Genomic DNA, 21,661 nt, shown 5'->3' on the forward strand with positions numbered 1-21,661 from the left:
ACAGCAATGTGAATGTGTAAGCTCAATAAACCTTTTCCTCCCCAACTTGTTTCTTGGTCATGATGTTTGTGCAGGAATTGAAACCCTGACTAAGACAAATCCCTTTGTATCAGAGTCACTGACAGTTGTGACCTACCATGTGATTCCTAAAAATAAGACCTGGTTTTCTGGAAGAGTAGCCAGTGCTCTTAGCCACTAAGCCATTGTTCCAGCCCCTTCAATCAATATTTTAAAAAGTGTTAGAGATAAATGCATTCTTTACATGCTGAGTCTTTAAGATCTGGAATGTAAACTGGTTACAGCACGTGGAGCTCTGGTCCAGCTACAGTTCAAGTGTTCTGAAGATCTGTGAAGCTAGTAGCAAAGCTCCAAACAGCACCCCTCTCAATTTACCATCATAAGAAATGAGAGGAACAAATTGGAAATGCAATAAGCATTCCTTTATTACATTCGTCAAGACCCATAGAAGAGTAATATTCTACTCTACTTTAGGGTTTTGTTTTAACATGAAATTAGTTAGACTTTGTGTACAGCATAGCAGTGAACAATTAGAAACTTAATTTATAATACCCCAAGTTTGGGGTATTTTAACAGTGATTCTCAACTTGTGGGTTACAACCCCTTTTTGGGAGTTGAATGACCTTTTCACAGGGTTTGCATATCAGAATTCTGAATAACAGATATTTACATTATGATTCATAAAAGCAGCAAAATTACAGTTATAAGGTAGCAATGAAAATAATGTTATGGTGGTGGTAGGGGGGTCACCACAACATGAGGAACAATATTAAAGGGTCACAACATTGGGAAGGTTGAGAACTACTGCTCCAATATAAATGTGATATCCAAGACACTGAAGAGAAGAAAAACTGAACAAGCCACTAGTGTTAAGTCCATACATTTTTTTGTTTGGGATTCTCAAGACAGGGTTTCTCTGCACAGCCCTGTCTATCCTGGAACTCACTCTGTAGACCAGGCTAGCTTCAGACCCAGAGATATGAGTGCCTAAGCCCATATTCTTAAGAATATCAAAGGGAATATATTTTCAAAGGGAATATCAAAATATTAAAACATTAAGCCAGGCATGGCAGTACTTACCTTTAATCCTAGCACTTGGGAGGCAGAGATGGCAGATCTCCGAGTCCAGGCCACCCTGACTACAAATATTCCAGGCCAGCCAGGACTACACACACAGAGGAACCCTTTCTAAAAAAAAAAAAAAAACAATAAGCTCCATCTGTGCCCACAGCTGGGGTTGTCCCACAGCCCTCGGACACAAAATCTGCCTGCAGAGAGCTGGTCTGCCAGGAGTGCTCTCCCTCCTAAGATCACAGGCTCACAGGCTCTCAGGCCCACAGGAGGGACAAGCTCCAGTCACAGACAGCTAAGACCAACTAACATCAGAAATAACCAGATGGCAAGAGGCAAGCACAAGAACCTAACCGACAGGGGGTTGGGGATTTAGCTCAGCGGTAGAGCACTTGCTTAGCAAGCGCAAGACCCTGGGTTCGGTCCCCAGCTCCGAAAAAAAGAAAAAAAAAAGAAAAAAAAGAACCTAACCGACAGAAACTAAGACTACTTGGCATCATTAGAATCCAGTTCTCCCACCAAAGCAAATGCTGGATATCCCAATGCACCAGAAAAGCAAGATTTGGATTTAAAATCACAACTCATGATGATAGAGGACTTTAAGGACATAAATAACTCCCTTAAAGAAATAAAGGACAACACAGGTAAACAAGTAAAAGCCTTAAAGAGGAAACACAAAAACCCCTTAAAGAATTATAGGGAAACACAACCAAACAGGTGAAGGAACTGAACAAAACCATTCAGGATCTAAAAATGGAAATAGAAACAATAAAGAAATCACAAAAGGAGACAACCCTTGAGATAGAAAATCTAGGAAAGAAATCAGGAGTCACAGATGCAAGCATCACCAACAGAATATAAGAGACTGAAAAGAGAATCTCAGGGGCAGAAGATACCATAGAAAACATCGACACAATAGTCAAAGAAAATGCAAAGCAAAAAGCACCTAAACTAAAACATCCCGGAAATCCAGGACACAATGAGATCAATCCTAAGGATAATAGGTATAGAGAGAACAAAGATTCCCAACACAAAGGGCCAGTAAATATCTTTAACAAAATTATAGAAGAAAACTTCCCTAACCTAAAGAAAGAGATGCCTATTAACATACAAGAAGCCTACAGAACTCCAAACAGATTGAACCAGAAAAGAAATTCCTCCCATCACATAATAGTCAAAACACCAAATACACAAAACAAAGAAAGAATATTAAAAGCAGTAAGGGAAAAAGGTCAAGTAACATATAAAGGCAGAACAATCAGTATTATACCAGACTTCTCAACAGAGACTATGAAAGCTAGAAGATGCTGGACAGATGTCATACAGACCCTGAGAGAACACAAATGCCAGCCCAGGCTACTACATCCAGCTCTCAATTAACTACTATATACTCTCAATTAACATAGATGGAGAAACCAAGATATACCATGACAAAACACAATATCTTTCCATAAATCCAGCCCTACAAAGGATAATAGGTGGAAAACTGCAACACAAGGAGGAAAACTACATCCTAGAAAAAGCAAGAAAGTAATCTTTTTGCAACAAACCCAAAAGAAGATAGCTACACAAATTGAATTCTACCTCTAAGAACAAAAATAACAGAAAACAATCACTATTCCTTAATATCTCTTAACATCAATGGACTCAATTTGCCAATAAAAAGACATAGACTAAGAGGATGGACACATAATCAGGACCTAGAATTTTGCTACATACAGGAAACACACCTCAGTAACAAAGACGGACACTACCTAAGAGTAAAAGGCTGGGAAAATTTTTTTCCAAGCAAATGGTCCCAAGAAACAAGCTGGAGTAACCATTATAGTATCAAATAAAATTGACTTTCAACCAAAGTTATCAAAAAAAAAAAGATAAGGAAGGACACTTCATACTCATAAAAGGAAAAATCTACTAAGATGAACCCTCAATTCTGAATATCTATGCTCCAAATGCAAGGGCACCCACATTCACAAAAGAAACTTTACTAAAGCTCAAAGCATACATTGTACCACACACAATAATAGTAGGATACTTCAACACACCACTCTCATCAATGGACAGATCATAAAAACAGAAACTAAACAGAGACACAGTGAAACTAACAGAAGTTATGAACCAAATGGACATAACAGACATCTATAGAACATTTTATTCTAAAACAAAAGAATATTCCTTCTTCTCAGCACCTTATGGTACCTTCTCAAAAACTGACCATATAATTGGTCACAAAACAGACCTCAACAGATACAAAGAAGATTGAAATAATTCCATGCATCCTATCAGATCACCAGATCACTAAGGCTGGTCTTTCAATAACAACAAAAACAACAGAAAGCCCACACACATATGGAAGTTTAACAATACTCTACTCAATGACAACTTGGTCAAGGAGGAAATAAAGAAATTAAAGATGTTTTAGAATTTAATGAAAAGGAAGGTACAACATACCCAAACTTATGGGATACAATGAAAGCAGTGCTAAGAGGAAAACTCATAGCTTTGAGTGCCTTCAAAAAGAAATTAGAGAGAGCATATGCTAACAGTTTGACAACACACCTGAAAGCTCTAGAACAAAAAAGAAGCAAATTCACCCAAGAGGAGTGGGTGGCAGGAAATAATCAAACTTGAGCTGAAATCAACCAAACAGAAACAAAAAGAACTATACAAAGAATCAACAAAACCAGGAGCTGGTTCTTTGAGAAAATTAACAAGAAAAATAAATCCAGACTAAACAGAGGGCACAGGGACAGTATCCAAATTACCAAAATCAGAAATGAAAAGAGAAACATAACAGAAACTGAGGAAATTAAAAAAATTATCAGATCCTACTACAAAAGCCAACACTTAACAAAACTGGAAAATCTGGATGAAATGACAATTTTCTAGACAGATACCAGGTACCAAAGTTAAATCAGAATCAGATAAAACCCCTTAAAAAAAAATAGAAACAGTCATTAAAAGTCTCCCAACTGGAAAAAAAAAAGGGGGGGGGGCAGGAGTACAGAATTCTATCAGACCTTCAAAGAAGACCTAACACCAATACTCTTCAAACTATTCCACAAAATAGAAACAGAAGGAACACTATGTAATTCCTTCTATAAAGCCACAATTACACTTATACTTAAGCTACACAAAGACCCAACAAAGAAAGAGAACTTCAGACCAATTTCCCTTAAGAATATTGATGCAAAAATACTCAATAAAATTCTTGCAAACTGAATCCAAGAACACATCAAAAGGATTATCCATCATGATCAAGTAGGCTTCATCCCATGGATGCAAGGATGGTTCAATATAATGTAATCCACTATATAAACAAACTCAAAGATAAAAACCACATGATCATTTCATTAGATGCTGAGAAAGCATTTGACAAAATTCAACACCCCTTCATGATAAAAGTCCTGGAAAGATCAGGAATTCAAGGCCCATACCTAAACATAGTAAAAGCAATATACAGCAAACCAGTAGCTAACATCAAACTAAATGGAGAGAAACTTGAAGCAATCCCACTAAAATCAGGGACTAGATAAGGCTGCCCACTCTCTCCCTACTTATTCAACATAGTACTCAAAGTCCTAATCAGAGCATTCAGAAAACAAAAGGTCAAGGAGATACAGATTGGAAAGGAAGACATCAAAATATCACTATTTGCAGAAGATATGATAGTATACTAGTGACCTCAAAAATTCCACCAGAGAACTACTAAAGCTGATAAACAACTTCAGCAAAGTGGCTGGATATAAAATTAACTCAAACAAATCAAAAGGATAAACAGGCTGAGAAAGAAAATAGAAAAATGACACCCTTCACAATAGTCCCAAATAACTCTAACCAAGCAAGTGAAAGATCTGTATGACAAGAACTTGAAGTCTCTGAAGAAAGAAATTGAAGATCTCGAAAGATGGAAAGACCCCCCCCTCCCATGCTCATGGATTGGCAGGATTAATATAGTAAAAATGGCCATTTTGCCATCAAAATTACAACTCAATTCCTCATAGAGTTAGAAAGAGCAATTCGCAAATTCATTTGGAATAACAAAAAACCCAGGATAGCAAAAACTATTCTCAATAATAAAAGAACTAGGGGAATCACCATCCTTGACCCCAAGCTTCATTAGAGCAATAGTGATAAAAAACTGTATGGTTTTGGCACAGAGACAGGCAGGTAGCTCAATAGCATAGAATTGAAGACCCAAAAATGAACCTACAGTCATTTGATCTTTGACAAAGGAGCTAAAACTATCCAATTGAAAAAAGACAGCAGTTTCAACAAATGGTGCTGGGATAACTGGTGGTCAGCATGTAGAAAAATGCAAATTGACCCACTCTTATCTTCTTGTACAAAGCTCAAGTCAGAGTGGATCAAAGACCTCTACATAAAACCAGATACACTGAAACTAATAGAAGAGAAAGTGGGGAAGAGCCCCAAATACATAGGCACAGGGGAAATTTTCCTGAACAGAACACCAATGGCTTATGCTTTAAGATCAAGAATTGACAAATGGGACCTCATAAAATTCCAAAGCTTCTGTAAGGCAAAGGACACCATCAATAGGACAAAACAGCGACCAACAGATTGGGAAAAGGTCTTTACCAATCCTACATCCGACAGAGGGCTAATATCCAATATATACAAAGAACTCAAAAAGTTAGACTCCAGAGAATCAAATAACCCTATTTAAAAATGGGGTACAGAGCTAAACAAAGAATTCTCAACTGAGGGACACTGAATGGCTGAGAAGCACCTAAAGAAATGTTCAACATCCTTAGTCATCAGGGAAATGCAAATCAAACCAACACTGAGATACCACCTCACACCAGTCAGAATGGCTAAGAAAAAACTCAGGTGACAGTAGGTGCTGGTGAGGATGTGGAGAAAGAGGTACACTCCACTGTTGGTGGGATTGCAAGCTGGTACAATCACTCTGGAAATCAGTCTGATGGTTCCTCAGAAAATTGGACATAGTACTTCCTGAGGAACCCAGCTATACCACTCCTGGGCATACACCCAAAAGATGTTCCAACATATAATAAGAACACATGCTCCACTATGTTCATAGCAGCGTTATAGCCAGAAGCTGGAAAGAACCCAGATGTCCTTCAACAGAGGAATGGATATAGAAAATGTGGTACATTTACACAATGGAGTACTACTCAGCTATTTAAAAACAATGATTACATAAAATTCATAGGCAAATGGATAGAACTAGAAAATATCATCTTGAATGAGGTAACCTCACAAACGAACAAATATGGTATGTACTCACTGATAAGTAGATATTAGCTCAAAAGCTTGGAATACCCAAGATACAACTCACAGACCATATGAAGCTCAAAAAGAAGGATGACCAAAGTGTAAACGCTTCAGTCCTTCTTAGGAGAACAAAATACTCACAGGAGGAAATACAGGGACAAAGAGTAAATCAGAGACTGAAGAAAAGGCCATCCAGAGACTATTCCACCTAGGGATCCATCCCATATGCAGCCAAACCCAGTCACTATTGCTGATGCCAAGAAGTGCTTGCTGACAGGAGCCAGATATGGGTGTCTCCTGAGAGGCTCTGCCAGAGCCTTACTGATACAGATGAAAATGGTTGCAGCTAACCTTTGGACTGAACAAGGAGACCCTAATGGAGGAGTTAGAGAAAGGAATGAAGGAGCTGAAGGGGGTTGCAACACCATAGGAAAAAACAACAGTATCAACAAACCAGACCCCACCAGAGCTCCCAGGGACTAAACCACTAACCAATGAGTACACATGGAGGGACCCATGGCTCCAGCCACATATGTAGCAAAGGACAGCATTGTCCACCATTAATAGGAGGAAAAGTCCTTGGTCCTGTGAAGGTTCATTTTCCCAATGTAGGGTAATGCCATGGCATTGAGGTTGAAGTGGGTGGGTGGGAGCATACTCATAGAAGCAGGGGTAGGGGTAGGGGATATGGGAGAGGGGAAAAGGAGATAACTTTGAAATGTAAATCCATAAAATATCCAAGAAAAATAAAATTTAAAAAAAACAATAAAATATGAAAATAAAACTGTATCATTTGCTTCAAAAATGTATAGTGACACTCCACTATTAAGTTAAAATATCTAGTTAGAATCTAAGAGCTCCTATGAGAAGACTCCATTTAATTACCTGTTTGCAAATTCCTTCTGGTTCCTAATCATCAATGTCCCATCCTGAGCACCGTCTACCAAAGAAACACCATCTGCCTTTACCTCTCAGTTCTTATCTACAAGGCTCAGGAGCTGGGAGTGAGGCCTGCTCCCTGTCAGTCCCCTGCTCCTCCACACACCTGACTACAGTGAACATAATGTCTCTTCCACTCACCTAACAGCCTGACAACACAGGCAGCAGATCACCTTCTCCTCAGCTCCAGACCAGTATCGTGGGGCCTCCTTGCTGTTTCTGCTTCCACATGTATCTCCATGCCTCTCTTGGAGCCTTTGTACTTGTTGTTCCCAGGGACCTGAGAACCTTTTGCTAACAAAAGTACATCAACCCTTGAACCCATAAGCGAGCTCACATCTACAAACTTACTCTGAACACACACTTCCAAAACTATGTACCGCATATTCCTAAGGTCGTTCACCATGTTTCCTTTCTTTTCAGACCTATTTATTATTTTCCTCTGTGTGTGTGTGTGTGTGTGTGTGTGTGTGTGTGTGTGCGCATGCGCTCACGCGCCTGTATCAGTTTATGCACACTATGTACATTGAGGACCCTAAGGTGAGAAGAGGGTGTCAGATCCTCTGAAACTCGAGTTGTAGGTAGTTGTGGGTACCAAGAACAAAACCTGGGTCCTCAATAAGGCAGAAAGTCTGTGTGCTGCTGAATGATGCGCCTCTCCATTCTCTCACTATACATTCATAACAAAGTCTACAGAATATTATTTGCAAAGGTACGTGTTCATTTATGAGACTAGGCAAGTAAGCCTTTGTACCAACATTACACAGTGAGGTGGAAGGAAGGAGAAGAGGGGCAGGTTAGGGACAAAGAAGAGAAAGCATGAAAGAGAAGTCTGATAACATACTCAGGTTATGTTGGTAACTTTAAAAAGTAGAGTATAAAATAATTTTATATTTAATTCTTAAAAAAGATATTTATATTGTATAGAAAATGCTTCCTCCTACTATTTGTATTAGAAAAAATGAAATTGAAATATAAATAAATTGCCTGTTTTGGAAAGAAACACAGAAGAGATAACCAAGAAATTAAATAATAATGTTTAGCTATGAAGTGGAAAAATAAGACTTTTGTGAATTGATATAGTTTTGACTTTCAAACCGTGTCTTTTACCTATTTAACAAAAAGAAAAAGAAAAAGAAGCAGGCTAGAGAGATAGCTCAGCAGTTAAGATCACTTGCTTTTCTTTCAGGGGACCTGAGTTCAATTTCTAGAGCTGGCTCCCAATGGCCTTTAACTCCTGCTCCAGGGTATATAGCTTCCAAGGCCAGCCTGGGCTAAAGCGAGAGACCCTATCTGAAACAACAAAACCAGACCAAGAAGGAGGCATCCTGACACCTCTGTATAAAGATTAAAAACTCCTAGGGAACAGCAATTATTTACTAAAAATAATTAACAAACATGGCCCAAAGGTGAAAAACTGCTAGTTTATTAGATTAGAAATGAAAGAATTGGGGTAATTATGATTACATACAGAACCCAGCAGTTAGAAATGAAGTTTGTTTAGATCTAGCTTGAGAGTCTCAGAGCAGAAGCACCCTCTAACCATCCTGACTTTTCTGTTTGCATGGTCTCAGTGAACCAGATAGACTATCGTGTCACCGATGTCCTCGCGCAGCCCGTTCTCAGTAAGGTGAACTTTCTTGCTCACTAGGTCCACGTGGAAAATGGCGTTCTCAGAAATGAGTGTCTTCTCGTTCTGCTCTCTCCCCAGGACTGGAACTCGTCGAGGCCCCAACAGAGGATCATCAAAGCGCATGAGTTTCACTTTGGAGAGATCTACAGCAGAAGAGACAACAACGTGGGCACTTACACAGATAGCCATGGACACAGCAGCCACACAAGCATTTTCATCACCCGATCTTAGGACCCAGTGCAGAAGCAAAGCTAGCACGTAGTGATCCCCTTCCAGCCTCACGCCTGAGCCGCAAAGGTTAGGTCCTGTGTGACACATTCACAGTGTGAGCCAAGAGGGGGGACGGATGGTGTCTTTTCAAGTGCTGACTATGGTCTAAGTCACCTCTGCATGCTTCAACAAGCCTCTGCTGCTCCAGGATGCTCTCAGATTGGCAAAGGACCTTTCTGAGCTATTTTTAGAGAAGTCCCAATCACTGTGAGAAACAGCACTATCTGTTTCTTCTTTTGCTCAAGAGGTAAGCAGTGTCTGTAGCATAAGCTGGTGAGAATCAAGAGGAGGAGGAACGGGCAAAAGAAGCTGCAGCTTTGAGAGCCACTCTAATGTGACCTGCATCTGGTCGGCTGTCGTGCAGACTGGTAATATGGTTCCTGACTAAAAGCAAAAATGACAACACAAATAACAGCCAAACAAGAACTTGACCTATGAATAAATTTATTATTTAACAATCAGGTCAAAAAATTTTTATGTAAGCCATTTTGAGACTTCTCAACATCAAACAATTCCGTTTTCATCTGGTGGGAAAACACTTATGCAAACCACAAAAGCTCGTTCTAGGTCTGTGTAGTTCTAAGCAGTGTGGCCAGTTGTGCTTCACCTGTCCCTCCCCAAAACACATTTCCTACATTACTTCTAAGCTTTTCTAAAGCAGATCACTGGGTGGTCTGTGAGCTGCATTCCCTCCTGGTGTCTCAAGAGGACAAAGCTTGGCTTTGTAAGGGATAAGAGATAAAAGAAGACGTTAATGCAGCTGGCAGCCATATCCAGAGTATAAGTCTTCCAGGCATTTTGTTCTCTCTGGGAAACAAAGACAGAAAAGTTACAAGTTTAAAGAAGAGCTCTCAGGGCTTACAGAGCAATTACCTGCATCTGCCTTAAAAAGCAAACTGTGCCTGGGAGTGCTCAGAGCCTCTGCAGAGACCTTACACAGCCTGCTCCAAGACAAGGCACAAGCCCTAAAAACTAAACTAGGAGAAAGGCAGCAGGGTCTCACCACGGCCTTTGTATTTGGGTGGATCCAATTCATGGCAACAGCGACTGCCATTTCATCTGTGCATCGGTGGCACCGAGTGTTGCTGTAGATACAGTAATAAGTTCTGCCAGCAGACTTTATACATTCACTACAGCTCTCTCTCTAACAGTCTTCCCTCAGCATTTCAACCAAATCTAATTCAAACTATTTCAAAGAAACCTTAACACTCAAGCGGGCTTCTAAGTGACAAAACACATCTGATTTGATGTTTAGCCATGTAGTTCATTACTGCCAATAAATTCTTGGGCTTTCCTAGTGGCCTTCCTATCTGTTCTTATCCTCCATCTCTCGCATCACTAAAAATGTTGAAATTTAAGTCTGCAACTCCACAAGGTTTAAGGCACTTAGAGAAAAGATAAGAGCGATTGAAAAGCCCTAGGGACTGATGAAACACAACAGAGCCTCACCTCCAGGTTATGAGTTCACACGTGGCTTGGGTGTGAGTGATTTAAAGTCATTATCATCAAGAGATGACCAGTGTGGAGTGAAATGACCATTTGAGCTGAGTGCGTCCTGTGCCTAGATCATAATCACCCTCAACACAATCGGCACTAACTGGACTGCTTGCTGTCTAGTGTGGCATACAGACTATGAAGTATGGTACTGAACTGCTTTTCTATCCCGCATATCCAGTATGTACATATCAAAGCAACCCGAGGGCCTATGGAGAGTATCAAGGTTAGATCCCTTCTGTGGATTCTCACACGAATGTCAACTTCAAATTTGCTAATGCCATCCATTTTCCAAAATTTACAGCAGTTTTTAAGAGCAAACTTAAACCACTGTGCATTATTCACAGTCGGTATGAGTAAAGAGATAGGAACCACGCCAGAGACTCGATGTGAGAAGACAACAGAGAGAAAGCAATGCCAGCACACTGCTGAGGAGCTCAGTCAGGGCACCAAGTGCCTAATCGGAATGCTGACTTAAAAATTATTCATTGATTTGTGAGTGTGTGCACACACGCCACAGAGGACAATCTGTGAAAGAAGTTTCTCTTCTTCTACCACACCATGAAAACCAAACTTAGGCGATCGATCAGCTTGGCAACAAATGCCTTCGCTCACAGAGGCATCTCCCTGTCCCCACTTCACAATACAGTTTGCAATGCACAGACACATCCTCTAGTATACTACAACCTCACAGTAAGGACCCACTTTCTTTAAAGGCCACTCTAATGTCTTTAGGGGGCAACAAGATTTTCCTATTATGAAATCTGATTAAGACTAAACAGAAGCAATACAATATGAGAAGGCATAACATGGCTTCCTACATTTCTCCAGATTTTCAAGCCCTGCTTATTTGTTCCAAAGGCATATCTACCATTCCATGGTATTTCACTAAGGAAACAGAATAAATACCTATGTGGGCTGCGAAAATGGCGCAATGCTTAAGGCACTGTTGCCATTGCAGAAGACCCAGATTCAGTTCCTAGCACTCGTGATAGGTGGCTTGTGACCACCTGTAATTCCAGGAGATCTGACCCCACCCCTCTTTCTGGCTTCCATGGACATCTGCCCTGGTGCATATACATAACTCAGGCACACGCATACACAAATAAATAAATAAATAATCTTTAAAATACAGATGAATCCTGGGAAACTGTGCATGTGTGTATGTGTATATGGAGGGTATGTGCATGTGTTCACATGTATATGGGTACGTTCACCACCAGAGGTCAGATGCTGGTCGCCTTCCTCTAACACTCCTCACCTTAGTATATTTTAAGAACGGGTCTCTCTGAACCTGAGCTTGCTACTTCAGCTGGACTGGCCGGCTACCTGAAACCCATTTGTCTACACACACCCTTAGGCATTCCAGTTACAGGCATACGTCATTGCACCTGGCTTTTTAAAAACGTTTTAATGTAGGTGTTGGGGATACAAACTCAGGCCTTCCCATCTGCACAGCGCTAATTTACAGACAGCTGTCTCCCCACACCAAGCCATGGGAGACATTCTGCTTAGTAAAATAAGCTTAACAAGAAAAGGGGAAAACAGCCAGGCAGTGGTGGAACACACCTTTAGTTCCAGCACTCAGGAGGCAGAGGCAGACAGATCTGTGAGTTCAAGGTCAATCTGGTACAGAGTGAATTCCAGGACAGCCAGGGCTACACAGAGAAACCTTATCTTAAAAAAACAAAAGGAAGGAAGGAAGGAAGGAAGGAAGGAAGGAAGGAAGGAAGGAAGATACTGCTGGGTAAAGTGGCACATGCCTGTAGTTCCAGCTACTCAGGAGCCCTGGTAGGAAAAGGGCTCCAGTTAGGTCAGGGCTGAGTCAAAAAACAAAACAAAACAAAAAGCCAAACAAGAAAAAAAAAGCTTATGGCTTAAAAAAAAAATACAGCTTATTAATAAAATGCATCTAATCTTTAAAACTCAATACAGCAATCCTACTTCCGAGAAGTACTCAGAATAGGTGGAAAGGTGAAGAGGGGTCACAGGGACTAGAAGAGAGGAAGAAGAGGCAACAGGTTAGCAGGCACAGGGCTTCAGTTGGGACTATGAGAAACTTTAGCTGGACAGCATGGATGCAGTCAGTGACCTGAAAAAAATGGTCCCAACAGCCAAACACGGTGGGCCACACTTAGAATCCAGGCTAACCTGAGCTAGTGATTATCTCAAGCAAACCAAAAAAGGAAAACTGGTACATTTGTATTACAAGTATTTTACTACAGTTTAAAGCCACGCCTATAAATAGTAAAACGCCTTAGCTAGTGCACTGTGGGTAATTACACTTTTGGTGAAACCCAGTGAGCGCCCTCCTCCACCCAACACACTTTCCTTGATTGCACAAGGCCCACCTGAACAGCATTTTCCCTATCAGTGTGCCCATAAGTACCACAGCTGGACTCCTCACCTCCCCCAGGCCCTGGACTGAATCTTCACTCTTCTTACAGCCTCAGCTCTTGCTCCTCCCATGTCAGTAAGTGCTGCACTAGCTGAGTCCCCAACCCTTCCACTACAGAAGCTCCTAACCAGCAGTGCGGGATATACAGAATATACGTTGTTCCTACAGACACCACACAAGGCAGACTCTTAACAGATGTCCAAGACAGGAAACAGGAACAGAACACAAAATACATGCGAGAATGAACTCAAGTCTTCTACACTAACAGAATGATCACTCTGAATATAGTTCCATAAGTCAGGCTATTGTTGGGATTTATAAATATCTTTAGTAAAGCTTTATGCTGGCATGGTGAGATGGCACAGTGGATAAAAACTCCTGCTGCCCAAGCTTGACAACAACGTGAGGTTGATCCTCAGAATCCATGTAAACATGGAAGGTGAAACTCAGCCCCACATATCACACAATAATTTAAAAGAGGAAATTTATGGAAAAGCTTATCCAGTTAAAATAAATAATCCAGTTCCTTTTTTCTGAAATAGGCTCTCACTGTGTATCCTAGGCTAGTCTCCAGATTGGCCTCAAACTTGTGATCATCCTACTTCAGCTCCCCCATACTGGGACTACACTCATGTGACATCAAACCCGGGCTAGTTCGCTTTTGATTGCTATCAAAAGGAAGAGGGCCACCAAGATGGCTCAGTAGGTATAGATGTTCACGTAAGCCTGATGACCTGACAGCTGTCCTCTGACCTACATGCATGTCTATATGTTCACATACACAGCAAATTAATTAAAGGAATGTACTGAAGATAGAACTCAGTGGGAGGCCCCTTGCCTCGTATGTATAAGAACCTGAAATTAAAACCTAGCACTGCAAAGAAATGAATAAATTAAATAAGAAGGCCAGTCCTGGGAGCACACATCTGTAATTCCAGCAGTTAGAAGGCAGAGGCAGATCTGCCACAAGTTTAAAATCAGCCTGGTCTACATAGCAAGTTACAAGTCACCTAGGGCTTGATAGTAAGCAAACACACCTATCCCTACTGCCCTCCACTCCCCCACACACAGAGCAAGGGGGAAGGGCAGATGGGAGAAGAAGGCAAGATAGGTATCATCTAAAAGAAAGAATCTTAGCGTTAGTCAGTCTTAATAATTCTGAAGAAAAGTAATGGAGACACACTAACCTGCCCTCATATTCACCCAGGACCAAGTTAGAGTGACATCTCCCCTTCATTAACTTGACTGCGCTTGTAAGAGCAGCTCCAGAGGGGTGTAAATGAGGAGAGGCCTACTCAGAATGTGGGCGGCACCAGCCCATGCACTCAGAAGGACAAAGGAGGAAGATGGCTGAGCGGCTGTGTTCGTCCTCCTGCTTCCTGACAGCAAACGCACTGTGACCAGCACTTCAGGATCCTGCTATAACAGCCGAGGGCTGGCCTTACCACCAAGGCCTTGCCACCCTCAAGCCAGAGCCAAAATCAATTCCTTCCTTCCTTCAATTGCTTCTTGTCAGTTGCTTTTTCATAGCAACAAGAAAACTAATACACTGAATACTGAAAAGGGAAGCCACAGCCCTCAGGAGGCAGGGGCAGGGGCAGGGGCAGGCAGATCTCTGGAAACCTGGTCTACACAGCAAGCTTCAGGCTAGCCAGGACTGTACAGTAAGACCCTGGAAGGCAGTGGGGAGGATGTCTGTACTGACTTTAATCACAGGAAATACACTCTTACTCTACATCAGAAACTGAGATTGCTTATGTATTTTGCCTGGAGAAACACTGTTTAAAAGAGAAAATATAAGCTTTGGAGTCAAACAGTTTGAATCCCACGTTGAGATTTTCCAGCTAAACAAACTCAGCAAAGTTCCTCAACCTCTGTGAGCCTCCATTTCATTATCTACGAGGGGAAATGCTGATGACTTTCACTGTAAACCATCAGTGGGGAAATGCTGAGGACACTGTCACTGGAAACTGTACGTGGGTGCTAATGCATGGAAAGCACACACACTCCTACTCTCTCTCCTCTTACCTCGGGAGAGACCCAGGCGGACAGCTTAGTCTACAATACGAAGGCTATATGGTTCCTAACTCTGAATTACCTCTAATTTTAGAACCAGTATTCTAGGATACGGAGAAAAAAATCTAACCCAGTGTACCCATGACATTGAAAGAGAATGAGCGTGGTGCATAAAGTGACTGAGTAGAGTCACGAAACCACCTAGCCCCAAGCAAGCCCAAGAGAATCCAGGTCTCTGGTTCTGGGACCAATTCTCTTCCTGAAGTGCTATTCCGCTCCGCCGTCCTTCAGCAAGCTTCCGCTGTCCTTTCTATGTACAACTCATCAATACGCCAGCTCTGCAAGTGGGAGTTTCAAGGAAAGCCTCTCACCTTTGATTCCTCGGTCCGTTTTCGTCAGGCGTCTGATTATGGACTCACAGCTATCTCCTTGTCTGATGTCGATTTTGGTAGAGAAGTGCCCGCTGGATGGCTGAGGATTTACTAGGGAAACTGGCACACCAGGCTAGGACACAAAAAATACAAGTTATGACACATCAAATTTGAATACTGTCAAAAAACAAGGGCGATCTCTACCACATTTCTAAACCCATTAAAAACATTTCTCATTCTGTATTCTAAAATTATGACCAGGACAGTAAAATCCGAAAGAAAAACTATCTAAGTTCATGTTTGCACCAAGATGCCTTGGTATATGGGTTACAACTGCACATACTAACACATAACACGCCATAGCAACACATCAGAACACTAAGGACATTTTCTCCTCCACTCCCATCATCTGTTCTACCATTGACGATAGGTCAGGCACAGGAAGAAGCACTTTAATGATTTCCATATCCCCATGTTATATAATGAACATTATTTCATTTATTCATTTCTTCCCAAAATGACTGCATTTTTGCAAGCCACACTGTGAGACAATGAGAATCATCACAGAAAGATAATATCAGAAGGTTTCCAAGACTGTGGTTCCCTTACTCTTTCAAAACAGACCTGTTTTCAATTAAATGTGGTCAGAGCAACCTCATCCCTACATCCTCTAGTGGGGTCTTAATTGTAGCTGAATCTGAATGGATTCTTGGAGGCTCAATAGAATCTGTAAGACCTTTATACTTCCACCAATAATGACCAAAAAATATAATTCCTACACTAATTAAGATAAAATGCTCTTCCTTGATTTACACCAAAAAACAAAAAGCCTTGCATAGCAATTAAAAAGTCAAAATAGGACACCTAGATTGTTTTTGCCTTTTTTTCAATAAAAATCGATTTTAGAACATCTTGCTTTGTTTTTTAAAACTACAAATAATTACTAACACTACCACAGGAATAAAGTAAGGAATAACCAGTACTGCACAAGTTGGACCTCTAAGACACCTCCACCCAGCCCCATTTCCAACCCTTCGTATTCAGTGCCCTCCACCTATAAATGACAGCCATTGCTGTAATGACCTCCAAGTCTCATGTAGGCCTAAGAGGCAAGGATTCAATATGGCTTCTCCAACTTACTTCTGTTCTGAAAACATTAAGTGGCTTCCCAGGACAGCACTCTTCCCTGACTTTATCTTCAGCTTCAGAGGCAAACTTGACGTCTATATGTTCCAGCTACATGGATGGAAACAAACATCATCAGTAGCACTTAATATGACTGAAATTAATCACCACCTCATCTCATTAAGAGCACAATGGCTTCGCCAATTAATAGGAAATGGTCTGTACAATTTTATTGTTTTCCTTATTAATGTTAAATGAAATCTACCATCTGTTATCAGCACTCGTCTTAGCTGTCTGGTGGCATTGTCCCTTATCCAGTCGGGTGTGGCGCTTTCGATACTGGAATCTGGCATCCACCCGGCACGTAAGAAGGAAAGCAGCATGAAAGCCTTCCACCTACACAAGCACGAGCTCCCAAGTTTATCATTTGAGAAGTTACATAAGCACAGAAAAGTTCAGTCACGTAACACACTGCAGATCCCCAAGGAAATGCCTCTAAGGTGTATGCCTCCCGTTCACGTGAAAGACCTCAACAGTTTCTGACCTACATGAATGTATATACATGAGCAATCCAATCTTTGACTTCGTGATCAATAAGCTAACAAGCATGATGCTCTGGGTTCAAAAACCAGCAACAAATGCACAGCAATACCAAATAAATTAAACTCTCCTGCAGACCACTCCTTCTGCTCTGTAGTCCATGGAACAGTTCTCAGTCATTAAACCCACATGGTTCTCAGTGTCTTTATTATCATTAAAACCACATTATGAGTCTTCTAAGAGTATTCTAAAGCAATTCAGTTTTCCTTTTGCCTGAGCTAAGAGAAAGCATTTTTAGACCCTGTGTAAGTTGTAACTGAAAATGCACCAGGACCACAGAATATAATTAAGCCAATTCTGTGACTCTGAGGTCTGAAGGTGGGACAATTCGGAATGCGGCAACATAGAAAGGCTTTTAAGGCATCTAAATAAAAGGTGTCACTCTGGTTTGTGAGCTTTTCAGTTTTCTTGTTTTTTTTGTTCTGTTCTGTTTTGTGTGCATTCGCGCGCGCGCACACAGACACACACACAGACACAGACACAGACACACACACACACACACACACTTCTTCTGACTGCTCTAAAGACAATCTAGGGAGAATCTCTAGCCACATACAGTCCATGTGTTATACATAAGATAACTGATAAATGAATAAGATAACAGATCATTTTCTTTCTGCAACTTTTATATCCATTCATCTGTTTTCATCTCAAAAACATTTATTAATAATATGTTGGGTCAAAGTACTAAATATAAAAGAAGTTTATGAAAAGTATCCTAGCGGGGCTGGAGAGATGGCTCAGCGGTTAAGAGCACTGACTGCTCTTCCAGAGGTCCTGAGTTCAATTCCCAGCAACCACATGGTGGCTCACAACCATCTGTAATGGGATCTGATGGCCTCTTCTGGTGAGTCTGATGACAGCGACAGTGTACTCATATATAATAAATAAATAAATCTTTAAAAAAATAAAATAAAATACATAAAAAAGAAAAAAGAAAAGTATCCTAGCAGGCTGTAATTTAAAGAAAACCACAGTCATTAACCACAATCCCTGGCCCTCTTACCTCAAGAGAATTGGTTAGGTAGACTATATTCTCCATAAGGACTGCCTGCTCATCAAATTCCAACTCTAAATCCAAGACTCGCGGCCCTTTCTTCTCCATGTTTTCCTAATAGCCGAATGGTTTTCAAAACAAAATCACATTACAGAAATGTTAAAAAGAAATTTATTTTTCCTAATTAATCATTCTTTCAGCTGATAAAATCTTTACATTTCAGCAGGTAAAGGAAAGGCATTTGACTCATGGGTTTCCCTTATCTATTTTTGCTAGTTAATGAAATTACTTGTTCAGAATAATTGCCATTTAAAACAAGATGAGATTTTAAGGTAGTATTGAAAAGACTAGAAGGTGTTGAAAATAAAGTAGTTGTGGGGTTTTCAGGTGTTGAAAATAAATGTAGTTCAACAGTTGTTTATTTAGATAACTTACTGTACAAACCAAAAGAATCAAAAAGGCATTAAAAAAATCCCTTGAGCTAATAATTTTTTTAATTTTCCAAGATAACAAACATTAAAATTCCCAAAGATATTCCTACAAAGCTTAAAGAAAAACTGACACCATAATTCTAAATAGGTATCCAGATAATCTTGTAATATTCAAAAGACAATTTCCTATTCTTAATTTCCTTCTACATTAAATATTTGCTGCTCAAAACATAACCTTAGCAGCCCAACTTCCTAAGTACACTACAGCTGTGTGATGCAATGTGCTCTATTCGCAGGACAGTGGTCCCACACTATCCCTCCTATCCACTGTTCCGCCACCAGCCACCAGGCAGATGGAGCCTTCATACGGAGTGTCAGGCACTGATGGTCCATACATGCTGCACAAGGCAACCAGGCAGGTGCCAGTGCGGTTCTTAGCTTCCCTACCTATAGAACCACAAGCCAAATAAACTCCCAGTGTTTAAGCAAATTATCCAGCCTTGGCTAGGGATGTCACTTGGTGGTAGGACATTTGCCTAACATGTGCAAAGCACTCTATTTAATTGCCAACATCACAAAGGGGGGGGGGTTCAAGTCTGTGGTATTCTGTTATAGCAGCAGAAAATGGAGTAAGACAACACCTAAGTTCTATTTCCTTTTCCATAAAAGTACTAGAAAGCCAATCTCTTCAGAGCTGCAAGCTCCCATGCAGTCCAGGTTGTTTTCAACTTATGTCACTAAGGAGTCCTTGAAATTCTTATCCCCCTGTTTCAACCTCCCAAGTACTGGAATTATAGGAATGCACCAAATCGGGTTTACTGTGGTGCTGGGGGTTAAACCCAGAGTTTTGGACATGTTAGGCAAGCTCCCCACCACGTGAGCCACATTCCCGGTGCAAGAAATCTATTTTCTTATTCCCAGATTCATCAATCATTTTCAACATTTGTAAAACTACTAATTTTTTGGTTGGCAAATGAAGAATATTATTTTAAAATATATTACTGTTGGGCATGGTGACACACGCCTTTCGTCCCAGAATAGCAGAGAGAAAGGTACAAGGATCTCTGAGTTTGAAGCCAGCCTGGTCTACAAAGTGACTTCCAGGACAGCCAGGGCTACAGAGAGACTTGGTCTTGGGCAGGGGAAAAAGAAAGAGGTAGAGGCAGGTCAACAAGTCTTGGGCAGGGGAAAAAGAAAGAGGTAGAGGCAGGTCAATCTCTGTGAGCATGAGGCTAGCCCAATCTACATATAAGAGTTACAGGCTAGCTAGGACTACATAGTGAGACCCTGTCTCAAAAAAAATTAATTAATTAATTAAAAAGAAAAGAAAGGGCTGGAGAGATGGCTCAGTGGTTAAGAGCCCCGACTGCTCTTCCAGAGGTCCTGAGTTCAATTCCCAGCAACTACATGGTGGCTCACAACCATCTGTAAAGAGATCTGATGCCCTCTTCTGGTGTGTCTGAAGACAGCTACAGTGTACTTATATATATAAAAAAAAAAAAGAAAAGAAAAATCTGACGCCAAGATCCTAAAGAACTCAACTCTTTGATAACAAAGAACTTACCAGCTCAAAACATCAAGCCACTGTTCCATTCACTGACTCAAATCTAAGCACATATTATCACTGTCATTCATGCTGCTCAGCTTAAGCCACAGAAATGTAGAAATGTGGTTCCAGGCAAAGGATCAACTGATAATACCCTAACATAAGCAAAAGAAGGTATCTTCCCCACAGTTGGAAGGAAGGAAGGCAGAACATGGCAATAATTCAATGAACCAACTCTAAGCTTAATTTTCTTCTGGAATGCATATTTTCTCATAGCAGCAATTCTACAGGTAAATTGAAATCTGACTGTTCATGTCTCAATCACTGACTTAAAAGAGCTACTTAGCGTGTCACTGAGGGAGACTGTCTGAAGCCTTTTGTCCCTTTCCCTCTCCTGTCCTGACTAAACAGTTCTCAAGCGAGCACAGCTGTCCCACTTCCATACATGCCTACCTTAATCATGGCAACGAACGGCATAACTTTCTTCATATATTTCTTCAGTTCTGGCAAACTGCCTAGTTCACAAGCGATGACTTTGTTATCAGGCAATTTTCCATTGTTGGCCTAAAAATGGGAGCAGGAGAGGGGTGTAAAGAGAAGTATTTAAAAAAATGGGGCAAGACCACAGGCATGGCTGCCGGAACTGTACCAAGTACAGAAGGAGGCCTCAGCCAGCCGTTAGAGAAGGTCCCACCATCATAAAGTACAAGCTCAGTGGACAGGGCAGAAGACCTTCCCCTCTGATGGAAGAGGCACAACACTTGTCAGTTCAAATGAGAAAAACGGTGTGTGAGTATTTATCTTCTTTAATAAAAGCAGCCCATCCTGGAGACAAGCTTACCTAGTAAAAGACTGATGTAGGCATATAAAGATCTTGTCTTCAAGTTCAAAGATCTTACCATTTCACTGGTCATATTAAAATGGAAAGCAACACATTTCTTATACAAAACATACATGACTACTTTGGGGGAGATCCCCCCCATTATGCGTTTGTATGTGCATATGAGCAGGTGCCCACAGGGGTAAGAGGCATCAAGTCTCCCTGGAGCTAGAGTTACAGGCAGTGGTGAGCTGTGTGACGTAGGTGGTGAGAAATCAAATTCAGATCCTTGGCAGGAGTCATCTCTCCAGCCCTGAAATACGACTGCTGTTTGAACACTGGGCTAGAGAGATGGCTCAGTGGTTAAGAGTATTGGCTGTTCTTCCAGAGGTTCTGAGTTCATTTCCCAACAGCTATATGGCTCACATCTATAAAGGGATCTAATGCCATTTTCTGGTGTGCAGACATGTATGTGGACAAAGCTCTAACATATATAAGTAAATAAATATTTATTTTTAAAAAATACTGTCCCTTGCAAATGTGAAAAAAAAGATTCTCTAGTTTCTCATGCTAAAAATATAATTTTGTCAAAAAAAAGGTTCACATACATACATATATACATACAGATAATATATACTTAAAATTATATACATATACTACTACAGTCATACAC

General features: G+C 40.8%; 1 protein-coding gene across 1 annotated transcript in view; it reads right to left on the reverse strand.

Annotated features, from left to right (window-relative positions):
* Window positions 1-8,691: 8,691 nt before the first annotated feature.
* Lars1 (leucyl-tRNA synthetase 1) overlaps window positions 8,692-21,661 on the reverse strand; it is a 48,352-nt gene continuing 35,382 nt past the window's right edge. The window contains exons 27-31 of the mRNA XM_032885400.1: window positions 20,622-20,732; window positions 18,201-18,305; window positions 16,610-16,705; window positions 15,470-15,602; window positions 8,692-9,063 (exon numbers count right to left, since the gene is read on the reverse strand). Of these exons, the coding sequence (XP_032741291.1) occupies window positions 8,858-9,063; window positions 15,470-15,602; window positions 16,610-16,705; window positions 18,201-18,305; window positions 20,622-20,732 (651 nt within the window). The 3' untranslated portion in view covers window positions 8,692-8,857. The remainder of the gene's footprint in view (window positions 9,064-15,469; window positions 15,603-16,609; window positions 16,706-18,200; window positions 18,306-20,621; window positions 20,733-21,661) is intronic.

Source organism: Rattus rattus, chromosome 15 (assembly GCF_011064425.1).
Source record: "Rattus rattus isolate New Zealand chromosome 15, Rrattus_CSIRO_v1, whole genome shotgun sequence".
Classification (NCBI taxonomy): domain Eukaryota; kingdom Metazoa; phylum Chordata; class Mammalia; order Rodentia; family Muridae; genus Rattus; species Rattus rattus.